The sequence below is a fragment of the Hemicordylus capensis genome, chromosome 1 (genome assembly GCF_027244095.1).
Source record: "Hemicordylus capensis ecotype Gifberg chromosome 1, rHemCap1.1.pri, whole genome shotgun sequence".
Taxonomy (NCBI): Eukaryota; Metazoa; Chordata; class Lepidosauria; order Squamata; family Cordylidae; genus Hemicordylus; species Hemicordylus capensis.
Genome location: NC_069657.1, coordinates 271,993,178 through 272,014,298, shown reverse-complemented (window position 1 = coordinate 272,014,298; position 21,121 = coordinate 271,993,178). Strand labels below are relative to the sequence as shown.

Here is a 21,121-nt window from a genome sequence, read left to right as displayed (position 1 = left end):
AGTGGACCAATGGCCTAAGAGGAGTGCATATGTTCATATGACATAAACATGTCCATAAATAAATATGTTCATATGACATAAACATGAATAGAAACAAACTGTTCACTAGATATGCTCCTGACTCTGCATTCAGTGCGTAAATGCACTGAGCACCATTTCAAGGGCAGGTGGAACCAGCAAGAGATTGCATGCTGACTTGGACTTTCCCCCTCAATCAGGCAATCAATATCTAAAGATGTTCTGGCTAGCATCAGGGTCCTAATGTAGGTGCAAAAATTGAACCTCAGGTTGTACTCTCTGCCTGCCTCCACAGGGGATGCTGAAGTGGGGGGCACATTAACTCCTGCTTCATAGATGGGGAAGATGGAATCAGGCTGGCCAGTGGTGCTCTTACAACTGGGCTTTGGGGCCAAGGTTCAGGGCCTCCACAACTCCTGGGGGCCCCCAAATCCTCAGTCTGTCCTGGGTGTGGTGGTTGCCAACTCGACTTCCAGCTGGCCCACACTACTGCACCAGGAAGCCACGTGTGATTATGACTTGTGCCTGGTGCTTTAGAGACAGAGGAGGGAGTGGGGAAAGAAATATGTGGGGTGGGAATAAGTTAAGTTGCGTGTTGAAATGTTTCTGCTAATGCATACAGTATTTGCATAAATATACATAGTTCATATTCTTACATTCTTGTGAGTTCAGTTGTTGTTTTTGTCGTCAAGAACTGAAAATTCAGTGTTTGTCATGGTGTGTGTAGGGGGATGATGCTTAACTTGCAGTGGGGGAGGGCCTCCAAAGGCCTTTAGGTCCAGGCTCCAAAATGACCTAAGTGCAGAGGCGGATTAACGTAGTAGCAAATGTAGCATTTGCTACGGGCCCTGCATTTTCGAGGGCCCTGCACGCCTGGCTTCCAACTGGGAATTAAAGTTAAAACTTTACTTGTTTTATTTGGTCCATGTTCGATCAAATATCCCTTTTCTGCTAAATGTGCGTTTTAAGAGAAGGCCCAGCGCAGCATCTGTCCAGTAGCTGTTGCTGGTGCCTACCACATTTTTCTTTTTTGAGTGTGAGCCCTTTGGAGACAGAGAATCATCTATCCACTCTTTATTTTTCTATCTAAACCACTTTGAGAATTTTGATGGGGGAAACGGTATATAATTGTTCACTGTTGTTGTAGTAAGTGTGAGATTGTGGCTTGGTCTCCCATACTCCCAAATATAGCAAATGAAAAAATTGAATTACTTTACTATGCAAGTAAATAATTTACGTTTTAATATTTATGTGCTTTTTTTTTTAAACATTTAGGGCCCCTTTATAACATATGTTACAGGCCCCGCACTAGCTTAATCTGGCCCTGCCTAAGTGCCCCTCTGAGGCTGGCTAAAGTAGAGAAGACAGAACGTTAGAACAGTCACCTGGGTTTTTTTCTTTCTTTCTTTCTTTTCTTTTCTTTTTGCCAGAGACTTGTCTCCTTCCTGACAGGCCTTTTGCCTCAAATGAAAGTGATGCATTTCAGAAGCAAATTGAAGAATGGAGTAAAAGATGGAGAAGAGGTTATTTGACATGCCCAGAGTACAAACGGTTTTGCACCGGTCTTCCAAGGAACCCTGGAAACGCCCTTCTGTGGAAGTGGGTTAGAGAGGGCTTCTTGGGGGGGTGGGGGAGAGACCAGGTGCCTTCAAAAACCACAATTGCAAAAGTAGTTTTAGGGCAGCCACGCAGGCCGTTCAAGTAACCGACCGAGGTTTGCAGTGTAGACGTGCTCTCCAGAAGCTGGGGTGGGTGGGGGAGGCGGCGGCGGCGGCGCAGGAGGTAACCAGGGGAGGACTGTTTCCATTTGACAGACATACTGGTAGGATTTCTCCGTGCCCAAATCAGCAAAGGCCCTGTTCACAGTATTCTGCGCGACTGCTGGTTCTCACTGCGGTGGATTGCGGTTTGCTCCAGTTTTATGGTCTTCCCATCGGCAATGGAGGCATTTGGGCGGAACTGATTAGAGGAGGGCGGTGAAGGCGCTCTCCTCCCTTCCTCCCCGGTTGTCCGTGTGGCCCAAGACAGAACGTGTTCTCCGCCCATCAGCCCACTCCCAAGCTACAGAGAACCTTTGGGCGTCGCATCACCCCACCCAAGCGCAATGACCCGCTCCTTCTTCTGGGCCGGCATCAGATGACCAGAGATCCGTGACGCCTCGATGCAAGCGAGTTCAGAAGCAGGTGGGACCTGTCGGGAAGCCGGAGGCGGGAACCAGGGCTGATAATGAAACACCTTCGCCTGCGTACGCGAGGCCGCGCCTCTCTCCATCACACTCACGACGAGTCGCAAACCAACACCAACACCACATTCACAGGCCTTTGGGAAGTTGCTAGTGCGCACAGGCTTTTTTTTTTAAAAAATTAACATATTTAAATATTAAATACAATATCTAAAATTCTAAAAAGAAAGTCATCCCTAAGGAATGAACTAGGGCAAGGAGTAGTCCCCCCCACCACACCCACGAACCGATCAGGCCCCAGACCCATACAGCGCGCCTTCCTAGCGTCGTGGATGCAAAACAATGCCGAGCTGGCGAAACGAGGTCTTTTCCCTGCCCGGTGACGTATCCTGGTCAATTATCCCTCCGGCTTTCCGATTGTAACTGGCATGCATAGTTGCACTTGGCAATCGCGGCCCCTTTCAGATTGACTTTCTCTGGCAGAGACTTCACTTCCCTGCCCTCCATTAAGCCTTTGTCCCTCGACCCACCCACTTCCCCGCCACCCTTTGTTTATCCCTTCCTGGAAGATGTTGTAGAGGGAGGGGGGTTGTTGGGCAGAGAAATGGGATCCAGTGTTTCTGTTAATGGAGCAACGCAATGACGCCTTCTAGACAAATTTGGTAATCTAGGAAAAGCGGATGTGGCAAGTAAGGGCGTTATCTCGCTGGGGTGGGGTGGGGTGGGGTGGGGTGGGTGGCGGGAGATGTCAATGTTATCGCACGCATGAAAAATATAGTTGCCCGTTCAAGAACATTCCGGCCTTGTGTAATAGAGACAGCCAAGAGTCTGATGGTACCGTAAAGAGTGGCAGATGCATTGTCGCATGAATGTATATAGGGACCCCGAAAAAGATTCCCCACCCCTCTCTCGGCCATAACGCAGAAGTTCGTAGACCTTCCGGGTCAAAAGCGTTCGGGTGTGAAGGCCAAGCCACAACCAGCCCTGATAAACAGAGGTTCTTGGCTTTGCAGTCCGACTCCGTGCACGTTTACTCGCAAGCAAGTCCCACTGTGTGCAATGGTGTTTATTCCCTAGGATTTTGTTGCATAGGATTTTCTCAAGTGGCATTCCCAATGAGTATGTGTACGTGGAAATGAATCCTACGGAACACAGTGGGATTACTTCTGAGTAAATATTCATAGGACTTGTAATGCTGCTTGCCAACCCCTCCCCACGGCCCGTAATACCTTTTCTCTGAAGTAACTTGGAAGGTCCTCAGATTTCAGAGGTTATTCCTCGGTGTGTGGCTTCAGGCTCTTAGGTAGATTGACACTCTACACCTAAGCTTTACTTCCAAGAAAGTCCCTCTGATTTCAGTCGAGCTTCCCTGTGCGAAAATCCCAGCAGGCGATGGCACCGAAGTTCAGTTTTTATGCAAGTACAAATGTGTTAAAATCTGTAGGGAGTATAGGCAGGGTGGGCTGCCTGAAACTGAAGCTGAAACTGAAGCACTCCCGCTCTGAATTTCGGGCTGCACTTGGAGACTGTGATCCCCGCCACCTCCAGAAAGCCTAACCGGATTTCAGAGCTGGCTGGCCGCCCCAACCGCAGCGCAAGCCCCTGAATGTTTACTCAGAAGCAACAAGCCCCCCGCCTGCTGATCAGCGGGTCTTCCTCATCCCTAGGCTGCCATGCAGACAAAAGGGAAGCTTAAGGATCAACTCCTCACTTAATTCTTTTGGGGAAAGGAAGACACTTTTTGGTGGGGAGAAAAATGGAAGATGTGCATTATAGGATTTGGCGGGGGCGGGGCTGGGTTCAGTAAAGCGCGGGAGGGAGTCCTCAGATACTTAGGGGAGGTCTGAACCCTTACTCTCAGGGAAGTGAGAGGACTGAGAGCTGGTCTTGTGGTAGCAAGCATGACTTGTGGTAAGCTTACTTGTGGTAAGCAAGCTGGCCTTGTGGTAGCAAGCAGGGTCCGCCCTGGTTGCATTTGAAAAGGAGACTAGAAGTGTTTGAGCACTGGAAGATCTTTCCCTCAAGGGATGGAGCCGCTGCTCTGGGAAGAGCAGAAAGTTTCAAGTGAGAGCCAGCGTGGTGTAGTGGTTAGAGTGCTGGACTAGGACGGGGAGACCCTAATTCAAATCCCCATTCAGCCACAATACTAGCTGGGTGACTCTGGGCCAGTCACTTCTCTCTCAGCCTAACCTACTTCACAGGGTTGTTGTGAAAGAGAAACTCAAGAATGTAGTACACCGCTCTGGGCTCCTTGGAGGAAGAGCGGGATATAAATGTAATAATAAGAATAAGAATAAGAAGAAGAAGAAGAAGAAGAAGAAGAAGAAGTTCCCTCCCTGACTTCTCCAAGTTAGAGTTGAGAGAGATTCCTGCCTGCAACCTTGGAGAAGACGCTGCCAGTCTGTGAAGACAATACTGAGCTAGAGAGACCAATGGTCTGACTCAGTACATGGCAGCTTCCTATGTTCCTAAGTATGCAGAGGACTGGAGCCTCAAAGAGCCTGGGTACCACCCAACTGCTTTCAGTCGGTCTGGTCCCATTGCCTTCAACTGGCCCAGACCGTTTTGAATCCAGAGACTCTAGTTTGACTGAACACGGGCTGCTCTCCTGTCCTGCGCACACTTCCGTAGAAGTATTCTGAACTGACTTCAGATAACCACGACGGGATCCTGCTGTTGGGGTGGTGTATCAAACCATCCGGACTCACCGCAATCTAACTCTGCCAGCGGGTAGGAGGCATACTCCCCGCTCAGGGAAGACGGGTGAAGTTGCTTGTCCCTTTCGGTAGAAGGGATTCGGTTTAGGACTGGAGTTTCTTCCACGGTGTTCGTGTCGTTCTCTACGGCTCATGCCGCAGCGTCGTTCTCCAGTCTAAACCTGTAAGGTTTTTATTTCTGAAAAATAAATAAATAAATAAATAAATAAATAATAAATTATGTTAATCAAGTAATTAATTAATTAATTAATTAAAGAAACCATTAAAAACAAAGGTGAGAGGCATCGGGAGAGGAAGAACTCTGGCTGACTCCCAGAAGCAGAAAGCGGACAGCCGGCCCGGCGGTAGCACTCAATGAAACACGCTGGAGGATGTTTTGAGTGGGTGACCTTTAACGCCGAAGCAGCTTCAGGCCTCCTTTTCAGAAGTGTCTGGCAGGAGGAAAACAGGTGATCCGCGCCGCCTTCCCTCCCTCCCTCCCTCCCTCCCTCCCTGGCCTTTGGAGCCAGCGTCTTCCCTTAACCGGACGGTCAGTTCCTCCGCCATCGGAGCAGATCACAAAGGGAGTGTACTTTTCCGAGGATGCATGCAATCCAAGAAACACTACCAAGAAAATAAAATCATAGGTTGAGATACTGAGGAGAATTGCTCAGAGTACTCCCACTGCCATTTAAAGGGCAAGCTAAGCAGTTCTTAACTTGTCCCTTTAATTTCAGTGGGACTACTTTGAGTAATTTCCCTCAGTACGTCAGCCAAAAGGGGTATAGGACTAGTGTGAGAGGACATTATCCTGCCACCTCCCCGGGGGAAAAAACAACACACACACACACACACACACACACACACACCGAGACACCCACCGCTCACTACCGGACTTCTTAATTTTAGTGGCTCATTTTACCAGGAACTGGTCCAGAGGAGAGGAGGTGATGAATCTTTTCCCAACTACCTGACCAGGGCTTCAAAAACAAACGGCTATGACCAAGCACCTGCAGGATGAAATGAACACGAAACCTCACATATTTGCGCGACCAACCCGTTAGATAAAACGATTGATGGTTTTGGCTGCACGTCTACATTCCCTTCAAATAAGTCATCGCCCTTCTTGAGGGGCTGGATGTTTTATTATTGTTGTTTTTGTTTTGTGGAGAAATTAGCAACAGGCATGATCTCCTCCCGCCTCCCCCACAAAAAGTGCTGAGAAAACTTGAAATAACATCCTAGTCAGTATCGCGGTTTGTTATTTCAATCGGGATCCAAGGAAACATCTGATTTTTACCAAGGAAACCCTCAAGAGAAGGGAAATCATTAACACTCCAGCAAGCGGGAAGGGAGGGAAGGAATTTTGTTTTGCTTCGGGTTTTTCTTTCTTTCTTTCTTTCAAGCGAGGATCTCAATCTAAACGAAGATAAATAAACGACTTTCTCTGTCAGTGACTAGAGTTGCAGGCGTCTATAGACTTTCCATTGGGAAGCAGTATTTCCCATCGACTACTGAAACTCCTGATGTTGGATGGAAACGAGGAACTGCTTCTGACATGGTTTCCTGTGCCACCAGGGTTGGCTTTAACTGTATCTGCTCTACGACCGGTCCAGCTACAACTACACATATTTATATGCCGCTTTTCAAGAAAAGTTCTCAAAGCGGTTTGCATTAAAACTAGATTTGATTAAAGTTATTCCCTGTTCCAAAGGGCTCACAGTCTACAAAGGAACATAAGCTAGACATCAGCAACAACCTGGGATGATGTGCTAGGGTCCAATAGGGCCAGTCGCTCTCCCAATGCTAAATATAAAGAGAATCACCACATCTTTGAAAGTGCCTCCTTCTTGCTCAGCTAGCAGGGGTTAAAACCTATATACTCCAAGGTATTAAGATCCTAAAGTATATATTCGAAAGTACTAAGTCCTATTGAATTCAATGGGACTTAATCCCTGGTATATTTATGAAAACGACCTTGGGAGAAGAAGACGTAGAAAAAGATGCCTAGCCTGATCTTCTACTTTAAGTACTCTATAGCACTGCATTGGATCGGGTTGCTAATCTTCCTGGAATACATGTCTTAAACAAACACCCAGAATCTAAAACTGGAATCCTGTGCACACTGGGAATAAATCACATATCAGTCACACGGTGGGACTTGCTTCCAAGTAAACATGCATAGTATTGCTCGTAAAATGGTTTCCTCTTGGTTGTTGGAAATCCGCCCCCAGTGGGACAACTGCCCTGCACGTAGCCTTGTTAGTACTGATAAATAATGAATACACATATTACTAATGACTAGAGGAGAATTATTTATACACACTAAAGTGACATTCTCTGTAGTGATGGAACTGGTCGTAAAGATTTGTGGTCATAATAAGAAAAGTGTGGTAATAACGATGGCACTGCAAGTTAATACTGTGATCCATACTCTTTCACAGCCGAGTTTTAAGCATCTTTACTGGGGAGTAAGTCTCACTGAGTTCATTGGGGCTGACTGAAATACAGACAACGAATATTTATATACCGCTTTTTGACCAACGTTCCCAAAGCGGTCTACATAGATAAAACAATAATAAATTAATAAGATGGCTCCTTGTCCACAAAGGGCTCATAATCTAAAAAGAAACATAAAATAGACACTAGCAGGAGCCACTGGAGGGATGCTGGGCTGGGGCTGGATAGGGCCAGTCGCTCCCCGCTGCTAAGTATAAGAGAATTGCCCCCTTAAAAAGTGCCTCTTTGCTCAGTTAGCAGAGGGACTGCAGTAGGGTTGCAACCACAAAAGTAAAATTGCACTAGGAATGATTGCAATTTGCTATCCCTATCTGCAAAACACCAGGAAAACTGCTTCTACTACTAGTAGTAAGATTTTAAATAATTGTTTTGTTTTAAACAAATCTTACTCTTGGAAGAGCGGGTTGATTTCTATCGAATGGGGTAGAGAAAGAGAGAACGAATTTCCCCTCCGAGTTCAGGCGAGTTTATCAAGTCGTCTATGTAACTTCCTCTTGGGTGAGTCCAATTCCTGTCAACCTTGGGAGAAGCGGGACCCCCGCCCACTCAAGCTCGGGGTGAAAATCCTTTCTGACATCCCTGCCTCTTTCTTACACAACCAGGTTTCCTAAGTGTCCGGGCTAAGGCATGATCCTGGCATAGAGCTCTCTGTCGAGCTGGCAAAAGGAGCCTGCCAGCTCGCGCCAGGTCCTCGGACTGGTGTTATTTCCGACGGATTCAATAAAAGAAAAAGAAAAAAAGGGGGGGGGGAGGAAGGAGATCGTGACAACGCAAATAAATGACTCAATAACGTTGTTTGTGTTTTGAAACCTTTTTCTCTCTCTCTTGCGCGCAGCCAAGCCGGAGGAACGCCGTTGCCAAGCGGCGGTGGCTCGGCAGGGGGCGCTGCGCGGGGTTCAAAGCGGCTTCGTCTGATGCGACTCGCCGATTCTAAACACAATGTTAAAAAGCGGCCGGGGAGTTCGAGGAGCCCTCAAAGCCCCTGCGCCAGCTTCCCGGAGCCCGCCGAGCTGCTGCTGCTGCTGCTGCAGACTGACGACGGGAGCATGGAGTTGAGGGCGGCCGCCGCTCTTTGCCTCTGCTGCCTCTGGAGCGCGGGCCGCCTCCGCCACGGACAGCTGGACGCCGCCGCCGTCAGGCCCCTCGCAGCTGCGGCGGCGGCGGCAGGAGAAGACGCGGCCGCTTCGCCGTCCTGGCTGGGCAAGGCGAAGCCCAGCCAGCAGCGCCTCGGCAGTGGTAGCGGCTTCCGGAACGGCACGGTGGTGCCTCACGACTACATGGTGGCGCTTTACCACCGCCTGGCCGGCAGCAAGGAGCCGCCTGTGCCCGCCCTGGCGACTGCGGAGGGAGATGCCGGCAGCGCCCCGGGAAGCCGCGCAGACACCGTCACGGGCTTCGCAGACCAGGCGCAGCCGCGAGGTGAGCAACTGAGGGAGCGGGGAGGCGAGGGGGAGTCCTCCGCGCACCTGCGCGCTGCGCTCGGCGCCCAGTTCCTCTTGCGCGCGTAGAGAGGAGAGACCCCCCCAGGGTGCGTCGGCGGCCTCGCCAGGGAGCCTGTTCGAAAGCTGGTCTGTCGGCCTGTCTATACTGACACTCCGGATTGGATCCGTTTTGTAGGAAGTAAGCATTTAGTCCAATTAGATTTCCTTCCTGTGGGATTTACTCTCAACCGAGGGAGTTTAGGATTGCGAGCGTTATGTCAAAGGGATCCGCCAAAGGAAGCCGAATCAATGCTCGTCTGACTCTTACTTCAGTTGAGGGAATGAATGGGGGATGCAGAGAGAGAGAGACTGAGACCGAGACCTCCTCTTTACTCTGGGAATGATTCCCGCCAGATCCAGTCCACTCCCATCAACAGTTTTTTGCTGGTGTTCTAATCCAGATTGAACAATAATTTAAGTGAATCTATAGGAGTCTTCGCTCGGTGCTCTAAAGACGCAGATTCATTCTCAGTCTCACAGGGTTCGAATCTGATATGGTGAGCAAATTGGAACTGTTGCTCTCGGTCCACTTAAACAATTCCTCAGCCAATCTGATGAAACGGCATAAGGACTCCCTCGCAGACTAGCTCGAAACAATTCCCTGGTATCTGATATTTAGTGAGTCTATCCAATATATTCGATTCCACTCTAGATTGCCTAGGCTCCTCCTGGACTGAGTGATAGAGCTAACGGTACAGTAAATCCGACCCTAACCTGACAGGAAGAGAAATCGATAGAGAGGCGCTCTTGGTTGAGGCGGTGGGACGGAGTAGCGTTTCAAACCCTAAAACAATTAGGAAAGTGCGAAAAAGTACACTGTTGGTCGTTCAGGAGAAAATGCAGTATATACCTGAAGACTGAGAAAAATGTGGCCCGATCACTGATTTAATTTTGACGGAAGCGAAAGACTATAGAATCCCCCGCCCGGAGAACTCACTGACTGGTATAAACTGAATGGGTAACTTGGTAGTATGAAAGCGCCAACAGTAGAAGGAAAATGTGATGTTGGAGAGAGGCTGGGTGTTAAATCTAAGTCTAGGTAAGTGTTTCTGTGACTCCAGAGCTATACGTAACTCAGCAGTTAACCAACCTGCTGTATGGCATGGCCCCAAGCGGATGGAACTCTCCTGACTGTGAGCCCCTCCAATTCAAGTGGTTTCTGATTTGGGTTTCCCCCAATTCAACTGAATTCTGAAGCAGAGCTCGGTTGAGATGACCCAGGTGAACAGTCCGCGCTTGGAAGGCGCGGGGCTATTTTGATCAGAGACGGCTGAAAGAAATGCAAGAGGGAAGGAGACGGAGAGCGAGGTGTATCTTTCCGAAATTCCGAAAAAGAAAAGAGACTCCTATTTCTTGAGAAGGGGGGAAAGGGAGAGACAGTATCTGGCCCAGAGCCGGTTTTCCGGGGGAGAAGAGAGAGGGGACTTTTCAAACGCTGTTGTCCCTTTTGGATCTTGATGAGTGACAAACTGGAGGGGCCCGGCCAGCTCTCCTCCTCCTCCTCCTCCTCCTGCTCTCCCAGTGGGCGGCTGCTGAGGGCTTTGCCTCCCACGAGCCTGACAGCTCCGCGCCCTGCCTGCACTGCCTCGGGAGGCCACCTGACGTCTGGCAAGGAGAGCGGAGGGGCCTGGCGGGCGGGCGGGGGCGGGGGCAGCAGGTGGAAGGCAAAGGAGGGCGGGAGGCTGCTGCGGCGAGGCGTGGAGAGCCTTCGGCTAGTAGGACTCCTCGCAGGCTCCTGGCCCGCCGCGCCAGCGCTGAGAGCCACCGGCCTCGGAGGACCTCAGGCGGGGCAGGCGCGGATGGGCTTACCTCCTTCCCGTCGCCGGCCGGTGGGGATTGTCCTGCTTGGAGCTGCGCGGCGCCTGCAGGACGCTCGCCTCCCGCGGGAGTCACCCCGCGCCGGGACCGTCCTGTGTGCCCTCCTTCTTCCTGGGCTGGCGCTGCCCAGCTCGGAGGACCGCGAGGCATCCTTCCCGGCCAGCTTGCTTGCAGTCGCTGCCAGGGCAACAAGAGTCACTGCGCGCTGGTCCCGGCTCCCCCTCCGCGCCTCCTGGCCTTGGGGGTTCTGCTCTTGGGTGGTGACATTCCTGATCTCCCGACTTTGGCAGGGTAGGGGAGAGGTAGGGTCGGGGTGGTGTTCTGGTTTGCAGCTCGGGGCATCTGGATCACATTAGTCGCTGTCGAAGCCTTACGTGTGGGGAGGCGGAGAACAATGTAAACGCATTTCAGCTGGAGAGGCAGAAGGCGCTTCAGCCTCTCCACTCGTCTCCTTCTCCTGCCAGGAGCCCCTTCAGAAGTAAACCACCTAGGTAATTTAGGAGCCTGGACCAAAAGGCCTTTGGAGGCCCCTCGCTGCAAGTTAAGCATCACTTTTTAAAAAACACGTAGGTTCTTGAGGGCACAAACCACTCCACCCAGGATAGACTATTAAAGAGGATTTGGGGGCCCCAGGGTGTGTGGAGGCCTTGGACTTCTGCCGAAGTCCAGGGGTAAGAGCACCTCTGAACCCCTTTGGCATACAAGGCTGCCTCGGAGGAAGGTGTGCTCCAGAATCGTGATGGCCTCTGCTGCTCACCAGAACCCCCTCTGCCTGCTTCCGCCGGGGCCGAAACTGACAAACGGGAACCCCACATGAGAATTGAGGCTTTCTGGAGCGATTCGCTTCTTTTGGTTTCCGATGCGTAGCGCAATCCTATGCGTGCTTACTTAGAAGTAAGTCCTGCTCTGGTCTGTGGAACTTACTCCCTGGTCCACGTGCATAACATTGCTCTGTTCGTTATTTTATTTGTGAACGCCACGGCCAAAGTTAGGGAGTTGAAGTCGAATCGATTTCAGCGACGGAGCCCGAAGTTTGAGCTTAATTCAGCACTTAATTGAAACCAATAGAACTTAAATGTGTAACTTTTATTAGCCCCTTGGTTATTTATATACTGCTTCCAGGCGACCTTGTCATTGCAAAGTCACACACACACACACACACACACACACACACACACACACACGAGAGGGCAAGGTTCAGACAAATGTAAGGACTTGTACTTTTAACTTTGTTTTAACTTTGGCTTTTACTTTTACCGCATCGTACCCACAGTCTTCTGCCAAGTCATCAAAGAAGCCCCAAGCCCTTAAAATGCCAGAATATCATTATTCAGCCCATGTCAAAATAACCTCTTCGGGTTTTGTGCAAAGGCTGTTCTCCAAAGTTCCCAGTATTAAACACAAAGTTAACTTCTAAAATGCAAGTAGAAGTGGTGTTTCAGAGAAGCAATTTTTCAAGCATTTTTCCAGTAGTTGAGGGATACTTCGGGAACAAGAGCCAGAATCTCCCTTTATTTCCGGCAGAACGAAAACCGCTGCTTTGGGGCACCGGTTGAGGGGGTTTGTATGGAGAAAGATCTGAAGGTCGGGCGGGGAGGGAGCTTTGTGCTTTGGAAACAGGTTACAGGCGAGGAAAGATCTGGACCCCAGACCAAAAACGGCCGATGAAAGGAAGGGCCCGGTTAGCGTTGCTTCTCATTCTGTTTGAACTTTTGTTAGCGAGCGCAGGGAAGAGGGATCTGCCACTGACAGAGCGCTGAGCTGTCAGACGGAGCGGAGCGGGCAGTCCCAAGAAGGGCAGCATGGAAGGAATGCTGAAGAACTCCCATTGCCCTTGCAAACCCAGGCTGTACAGAGGCAGCAGCAGCAGGTCGGGCGAGAGAGCGTCGGTCTGCCCGCTGCGTTTGCACGAGAACCAGAGATGTGCAGATTTAGAGCCAGAGATGTGCAAAACTCTTAGGACGCGGGGTCGCTGCGTGCTCTTCAGCTGAGACAATGTGGGAAGGAACGAGCCAACGCAACAAGCCTTGCCAGGCTGTCCTGATTGACAGGTCTGGAGAGGCACCAATAGGCCAGCAGGTTCAGCCAGAGGAGGAGCAACGCTGGAGAAACCGCCCCCCCCCCACTTTTTATTGAGAAGACTAGTAGCTGCACAGGAGGTTGCCCAGAGAAGTTTGCCAGTGAATCAAACTCAAAATCTGCTCTGCCTTGCCTAAGACCAGCAATAAGAGACCACTGATCTGATCTCAATATATAGAGATCAATACTATCTGATCACTGCTATCTGCTATCAATATGTTAGTGAACAGAACTGTCCCTCCCCGGAATTTATCTAAGGCTGCAATTCCTGTACATGCTTACATGAAACAAATCCCAATGAAAATAGAGGAGCTTTTATCCAAATAAACACGATGTTGTATTTTTATTCACAAATGATAATGAATATCAAGTAGAATGGTAGCATGGATAACTCAGAATGCAAGGTTGCATTCTCAACATCTCAGTGATATGATTTATAACAATATGACTTTTAGTGGATTGATTAAATCTGCATATGTTTGCATAGGAGTAAATCATATTTCTGAATAACATGCATCCTTTTTGTTTTTAGATGGTGCAGGCAGCGGGGGTCTCACTGTCTTAGAAAAGGCATTCTCTCCTGTGAGAAAGAGAAGAGATAATCTCCTACGTTTCTGTACATTCTTGTATTCAAAATAATTCACATTTAAAACAATACAATCTGCTGCTCGGTTAATGGGGAGCAATTTTTAAGCCGACCAACTGGCTTTAGATTGAGTAATCTTTTAACCCTGCTAAATCCTACATGCCTAGTAAATCGTTGGTGTGGCTGTTAAGAACATTTCTCCCGTTTTTTACGCCAATATGTACATCTGTTTTGTATTCTACCGAGCATTTATAAACATACACATTTTTAAAAAGTCTTTAGGAATACACCAGGATTAAAAGAGAGAGAGAGAGACCGACCGGGGCACGATCTACCCAATGTTTAATTTCACCGATTCCTCGCGGGTGTTGAACAGGTGCTAAGGCTGCAGATTTTCCTGGGAATGGGCATTTCCCTGGGAATAAGCTCCACTAAACTTATTGGGATTGCGCTGCACGTCTGTCCCACAGAAACCAATGATGCTTAAAAGGAAGTGGCAGGCTGGCTGACTCTTGGCTGTTAGCCGTCATCTTCCGAAATGGCAATTAGGATTGCTGGTTTTGTTTGGGCCTAATCCTAAACGGCAGCCCAGGCTGCTCCAATGGTGCTGAAGCTGAAGGCCGTCCTGCGAGTCTTCCCTCGGTTGGAAGGCCTCGCGGAAAGCTCGACACGCGATCGATTGAACAGGTCTCCCTGGCCCGCCTAGTCTACCTGCTGCTGGCCTCTCCGGGCTGTTGTGCGCGGGGCCTGACACTGGCGTGGGGCCCAGAGGGACGCTTGCCTGCCTGCTGCCCGTGCACGGCCTCAAACCGAAACTAGCCGAGCCCTTCAAAGCGGCTCCCTCCGCCTCCCGATCTACTTTTCGCAGGACTTGGACAATCTGCTCGAAAGCAGAAACTCCGGAATCCTGCTGCTCTCCGCCGCCCAAACTGTGTGCAGTTTGCGGCTGCCTGGCCCCAACCAGAGAAGCCGCAAAGGGGTCTTTAAGTCATCGCCCCGCTTCTTGGGAGGGTGGGAGGAGAAATAAATCCAGGGAGGTGGCTTTCCATTCCCAGCAGCAGAGATCCCCGCCTCTCTCCCCTCCACTTCATGCCGCCTTTTCTCCCATCCATTATGGAACTCAGGGCGGCATACCGGAGACTCCCAGACCGTGTCCCACCCGGGCCCCCCAGGCCGACCCCTAAGCCCGCTTAGCTTTGGCAACGTGGCTGCGTCACAGGCCCGTTTGCGGCCAGACGGCGGGATCAGGCCTTGGTGCTTTGTCCTGGAAGGAGTCAGAGCTCAGATGCAGAACCGCTTCCGAGAGCCCTTCTTCCCACCGCCGAAGCCTTCTGGGCTACGTGAATGGCTGCGTCTGGAAGAAGGGGCTGCTCCTGAGCTTGGACACACTTTTTCTTTCATAGCGATCCATCATCAGACGCATCTGGGATTAGAGGGCCCGGAGGAGCTGCCATTGGGCAAGCGTGTGCCTTGCGGGCAGGCTCTCTTGGGAAGCGAAGCAGCCGCCTCCGCTGCTCCTCTTCGCCAGGTCCAGGCTGAGCAAGGAGGGACCCCCCAAACCAGCCAGTCGAGGAGAGGGAGAGTCTCGGCGGGACTCCCTTGCAGGGAAAGTCAGAGGTGAGGCAAAGGACTCCCAAGTAGTCCCACTGACTGAGATGCGAAGGGCAAAGGAGGCATGGCTGAACTTGTCCTTTTCATTTCCGTGGGCCTAGGCTGAGGCCTTTTCCTCACCGTATCAGCCAGGGCACCATCTGGCCCAAAGGCAAATATATTGGGAAGCAGAGGCGTAGCTATGGGAGAAGGGGCCTGTGATGAAGAAAATAGGGAGGAGGAGTGAAGCTGGGGCGACTCTCCGGTCCTTTGGGGACTGAGCCCTCCCTTCACTTCCTCCCTCTGAAAGCTGTGAGACTTTGATCCTACCCACACCGAGGCCCGGCTTGCTTCTCTGGAAAGATGCTTAGGCTAGGCATCCCAAGATCATTTCCCAGAGATGGGTGTTGTGCAATGCTGCTTAAGAAGCTGCATTTGAGAGAATCAAGAGCTCTTCCTTCTCTCCACCCTCCCTCCTTTTCGTGTAATTGAATTGTGTTTATTTATTGTCACATCTGATTGGGTTAATTAATCCCAGGAAAAGTTCACGGTCCAGCTTGGAACATACATGGGTTGGGAGGGTTAATATATGCGGTGCGACCACAAGGGAGGCCACACGACAACAACGATCGAGTTCTACCATCTCCGTTACATTCTCTCCCCCGCCCCCCCCCCGCTCCCCATAAATACAGATGCGCGCGCGCACAAAAGAGCGAACAAAATGATCCTAGACAGATTGGGAAAATGTTTAACTTGGCTCGGAGTATGGAGCATTCAAGGGGGAGGGAAGAGGGGGGGAACGAAAGACAAGAAACAATCCCCCAGAACCTGCTACATTCAAAGGCAGAGAAATAAATACAGATGGTGACTCCACAGATACTTCGGAATTTTCTCACCGACCGACAGAAGCGAGGCAAGGATTCCAAGCTAGTCAGTTTCAAAGGCACCTTCTTCCCAAAGATTAATTGCTATAACGAGACGCGTCTGAATTCAAATCTGCTTAAAAGTCAGGACTTTCCGGACCTGAAGGCCTTTTCATACAAGCCTTGGTTCTTGTTTCCCAGGGGTGAGGAACAGGCCGGCCCTCTGCACACGCTCAAAGGCATTTTCTTGTTAACTTCATACGGTACATGGTTGAGTGGTAGAAACGAGTTTGGGAAATGCTGATCTCTGTGACCCACACCCTGAGCTCTCAGCTCGACCAGAGGGAAAGCTTGAGCAGCAACTCTATTTATTTATTTATTTATTTATTTTGCAGTTGGGGAGAAGAAAGATACTTTTGAGGGAGGAAGATATGGACAATTAGGTATGGTGTGGGGTTCAGTAAAATGAGGCGGGGCGGACTCAAATGGGAATCTGCACTCCTGGGCGCAATTCTATGCATGCTTGGAAGTAAGTCTCACTACTTGGGTCTTACTCAGAAGTAAGTATGCACAGAATTGCAGCTTCTGCCCATAAATTCCTTAGAAGGAACGCGGGCTTCCCCGGAATGCCTTTGTTAATCTTGACACAGCGGGTAAGCAAGGTGCCTTTGGGCACGTGCAGAGTGCTTTTCCTTCGTCATTAATCCTGGCTCGTGATTAAGCGAGGTGGTGGAGAGGACACTTTGCTTGTCAGCGTGCTTGTGCCCCAACATGGCCAGTCCCAGCTAGATGCCACGGCCCTGGTAGCTGGAAGGCGACACACGCCTGATCCTGCGATCCATCCGAGGATGTTAGACGGGGAGGTCAGACTGCGCTGGAGAGTTATAAGTGCCAAGGCGATAGCGCCGCTGTTCTTAGTGCGCAGCGAAGGAGCCAGGCAAGGTAACCCCGCCCGTCTCTCCCTTCCAATTTGCCTTTTTGCCTCTCTCCTCTCTTCTAGACGACTCTTCATCGGAGGCCGGGCTGCGATACCTCTTCGATATCTCCAGCCTGCCGGAACTGGACGAGGTGGTCGGCGCCGAGCTGCGGATCCTGCGGAAATCCCCCGAGAACAGGAGCTTGGCGTGGTCCCCAGAAGGGCTCCTCCACCGCCTGCTGCTCTCCACGTGCCCCAGCCACGAAGAAGAAGGCGAAGGCGAAGGCGAAGGCCACGAAGCGGAGCTCTTGGACTCCCGGGCTGGGGACCTCTTGGACTCCGGCATCGCCTCTTCGCCCAAGTGGGAGGTCTTCGACGCCTGGGCGGCCTTGAGGCGCAGGGCGGAGAAAGCCAGCCAGCCGCAGGCGCTCTGCTTCCTCCTGAGGATCGTCTCGGAGCAGTCCGGGAGGCTTTTGTCCCCCGGGCAGCTGGGCTTCCGCAGGGAGGAGCCGCCGCAGCCTCCCGAGCGGGCCCTCCTGGTGGTGTTCTCTCGCACCAAGCGGAAGGAGAACCTCTTCAAGGAGATCCGCGAGAAGATCAAGGCGCTGAGCGGGGGGCCGGCCATCTTCCTGGAGCCCCTCGACCCGGGCCACGACCTCCTGGCCAAGCAGCGGCGGCGGCGGAGGCGGCGGCGGAGGACCACGCTGGCGGGCAGGGCCGGCGGGCGAGGAGGCCACGGCAAGAAGGCCAAGAGCCGCTGCAGCCGGAAGGCCCTGCACGTCAACTTCAAGGAGCTGGGCTGGGACGACTGGATCATCGCGCCCCTGGATTACGAGGCGTACCACTGCGACGGCGTGTGCGACTTCCCGCTGCGCTCCCACCTGGAGCCCACCAACCACGCCATCATCCAGACCCTCATGAACTCCATGGACCCCGAGTCCACCCCGCCCAGCTGCTGCGTCCCTTCCAAGCTCAGCCCCATCAGCATCCTCTACATCGACTCCGGCAACAACGTGGTTTACAAACAGTATGAGGACATGGTGGTGGAGACGTGCGGCTGCAGGTAGCGGCGCAGGCCGAGGCCGCCCCCTTCTGGCCCCGAAGCGGCACCCTCCCTTGGCCTCCCGCTCCCCTGGATCACCCGCCTCGACAGCAGAAAGAGTTCGACGTATTTGCCGGTCCACTTGCGGAGGCCCTCCGGGGCTGTTCGGCCTGCTACGAATGGCACCCTGGAGAGGGGGATCCCCGCGTGGGAAAAGGAGATCGCTTGGAATCGGCACAGCAGGCCCTTGCTGGGGGAGCCCCTGACTTTCTCCCCCGGGGACAGTGAACTGGGGATGTGATGGCCTTCGCTGCTTCCCAGTTTGGGCTAAACATCCCACCAAATGGGCACTTTAAAAAGAGAAAAGAAAGGAAACATTGTGATGTCTTGGAAGGGCACTCTCCAGAATCCCTGGGCAAACATTAGTTGAGGTGAATGACTTCTGTTCTGACAATAATAGATAGCGGTGGTTTTCAAACTTTGTCTCTTCAGCCAGCAAACCCATTCCTCACTGATTTTTCTGCCACCCAACCCCTATACATTGCTCATTGCTCCGGGGTGTAGGCTAGAGTGCACACAGGCTAGTTGGGCTTGGCTAAGTTTCCTATATGAACCGAGAGTGTGCTTGGAAATATAGCGAACACACCACTATGGCTGGTCGCAGCAGGGGAAAATAGATGGTATTTGGCAAGCTGACTTTCAGGTGAGCTTGTCTGCCATACTGATCCCAAATAAGCTTCTGAGGAACCCCAGGTTCTGCTGAATGCCATTTGAAAACCACTGTTATCCATAACATCTTTCTTTTTCTCCACCTTTTGCTCTTCTTTGCTGTTCACATTTCACTCATTTCAACATCTTTCTTACTGAAGAAAGTGCTCTCTGATCTCTTCCTCCAGCACTACACCTAGGAGACACCAGTTAATCATCAAACCCGGTGTGAATACTTACATGGGAGAAAGTACCATTGAGTTGAGTGGGTTATCTGAGGACACATGTACAAGATCAGGCTGCATGTGAATCAACATGTTCTTGCATACAGAAACCCAGCAGAGTGGGACTCTGGCAACATAAGAATTAGTAGAAGTTCCCCTTGTGTTTTCATTGCACTCATTCTGGGGAGAAGAAACCACATCAGCTAGGCTTAAGAATACCACATGACTACTGCACTCTCCAGATGAGGGGTCTGGCCTGGAAATGTCTTTTGCTGCACAACTCTTTCCCCAGCCAACCTTATCCCTAGTCAACAGTGATTTGGCAGTTATGAAGCACACATGGCAGGACTGACTTGCAAGAAAGTACAGCGGCATGTGAAATCACCCATTCTTTAATATCAGATTCCTGCACTGAGCAGGGATTGGGGCTAGAAGACCACTAGGGTCCTTCCCAACTCTAAATTGTATGATTCCATTCTTCTTTTGAAAGCAATTTCCTTTTTCTTCAGTATTTTTAAAGCCAACTCTTAATTCACATTTTGCATGGCCACCAGGGACTAGACAATTGCTTCATGGGCTAGATGTGGTTCACAAGCTGCCAGTTGGCCATCCCTGTGTCAAACCGTGGAGCACATGCCTATTTAGCATAGTCATATATTATAATTTGATTTACTTGTCACTGGCCTGTGCACAGGGACAGATTAATAGCTTTGGGGGCCATGAACTCAAAGACCTCTCCTACCAACAAAACAATATAATTCTTAGTGAAATGCCAGTTGTTGCAACTGATGGGATATATGTAGCAACTCCTCGCCCCCACCCCCCATCAGTGCAAGATCCCCATCAGCTAGAGCTGAGCCACCCACTATAAAGGTGGGAAGGCAAGTTTTGTTCTTATAGGTACAATGTCTTCAAATGCAGTGCTTTACTTTTCTCCATGGGTATGATAGGCAACCACCCACTTATATGGGAAGAAATAAGTGGTGCACTCAGGGACACCACAGGAATGGGGGTGAATTTCTAAACCATGCTTTTTTCTGGTCTTGTGGTAGCAAGCATGACTTGTCCCCTTAGCTAAGCAGGGTCCACCCTGGTTGCATATGAATGGGTTGCATGTGAAGTCTGAGCACTGCAAGATATTCCCCTCAGGGGATGGAGCTGCTCTGGGAAGAGCATCAGAAGGTTCCAAGTTCCCTCCCTGGCATCTCCAAGATAGGGCTGAGAAAGATTCCTGCCTGCAACCTTGGAGAAGCTGCTGCCAGTCTGTGAAGACAATACTGCACTAGATAGACCAATGGTCTGACTCAGTATATGGCAGCTTCCTATGTCCCCAGTGATCCCCAATTCTTGAGGATCAAGCCTGCCCCTTCGCCTAGCCCCATCCTGAATTTGCTTCTTGGCTAGTTTTGAGTGAGATGGAGAATTGAGCTGAGTATTTCTCTGCCTCCGCAAATATCCAGTAGCCTAAATTCTGTTAAATAAATCTGTTAACCTAAATTCTGTTAAATAAATCAGGCAGTTTAGGTAGAGATCTGGATGAAGCTCTTTTTGAACATGTAACTGGCTTGGCTCTAAGTCCTTGTACCTAAATGCCACCATCAAGGATCCAACATAGCATCTCATCTGAGCAAATAATCTTGATGTTTATCTTTGCTTCATGAGCATAATGGCTGACATCTAGTCTAGACTAGCTGAGCACTTGAGCTTCTGAAGAGTTCCAGTCTAATGTTGCACTGGTGTGTGCGTCTGCTGCTCAACCCACAGGGACATATTTTTGGGTGGAACAGAGTGCTTCCAGTAGAAGGGGAAGTTGTCAAAATTTGCCGTTCTGCTGCATGAGTGGTGGAGCAAGGTTAGTTGAATTTTTCAGAAGCACCACTTGAGAAGTATGGATGTCAGTTACTGATTTCAGGGCTGGGATTTTTATTTTTTTCACCTAAGGGCCTATATATCCCATCCTGTAGCATGGATTGTATAGTAAAGGGATTGCATTGGGGTAGGGTTTTCTTGTTTATTTTCTTAACACTTGCAGAATAGCTATTTTATGCTTACCCTGTGGTAGGTCCCGTAAATATACCAGCTGCTCACACCAGTGGGAAGGGATGGAGTATATGCGGACGTTAACAAAAACCTTTGAGGGCTATGGAGTGACTTCCTGAATATCTTTGGGAATCATATCTTTGGGATAGTGAGCATTTCATAAGTATCTGGTCTGTCCATCAGAAAAGGATTCTACCCCAGTGTTTTCTGGAATGTGCTAGTTTGTGTCTGTGTGTGTAAAAATATATACACACACATACATGGGGGAGGGGAAGAGAAAACACAACTAGGAGGTGGGGAGGGCGGTGGGTGGATGCGCAAAACCTAAAACCCGCCCCCAGATGATCTGGAAAGGTGG

General features: G+C 50.5%; 1 protein-coding gene and 1 long non-coding RNA gene across 3 annotated transcripts; one reads left to right on the top strand and one right to left on the bottom strand.

The window, feature by feature from the left end:
- Positions 1-1,237: 1,237 nt before the first annotated feature.
- On the bottom strand, positions 1,238-5,068 carry LOC128340259 (uncharacterized). Of its 2 annotated transcripts, none has more exons than XR_008313552.1 (2): positions 4,909-5,068; positions 1,238-2,364 (listed from the first exon to the last, which is right to left on the bottom strand). It is a non-coding gene; the product is annotated as an uncharacterized LOC128340259 (long non-coding RNA). The 2 variants fall into 2 exon arrangements; XR_008313553.1 differs by lacking the exon at positions 4,909-5,068 and adding an exon at positions 3,430-3,785.
- Positions 5,069-8,053: 2,985 nt separating this feature from the next.
- Positions 8,054-18,166, top strand: GDF7 (growth differentiation factor 7). Its single transcript, XM_053285199.1, has 2 exons — positions 8,054-8,835; positions 16,834-18,166. The coding sequence occupies exons 1-2, from the start codon at positions 8,331-8,333 to the stop codon at positions 17,814-17,816; spliced, it is 1,488 nt and encodes a 495-aa protein (XP_053141174.1). The 5' UTR covers positions 8,054-8,330; the 3' UTR covers positions 17,817-18,166.
- The last annotated feature ends 2,955 nt before the right edge of the window (positions 18,167-21,121 follow it).

What these genes read in the sequence shown, in the direction of transcription:
- GDF7 (XM_053285199.1), top strand. Translation starts at nt 8,331, where the DNA reads ATGCGACTCGCCGATTCTAAACACAATGTTAAAAAGCGGCCGGGGAGT. An exon ending in AGACCAGGCGCAGCCGCGAG is followed by an intron (nt 8,836 to 16,833) that starts GTGAGCAACTGA and finishes CCTCTCTTCTAG; the next exon opens with ACGACTCTTCATCGGAGGCC.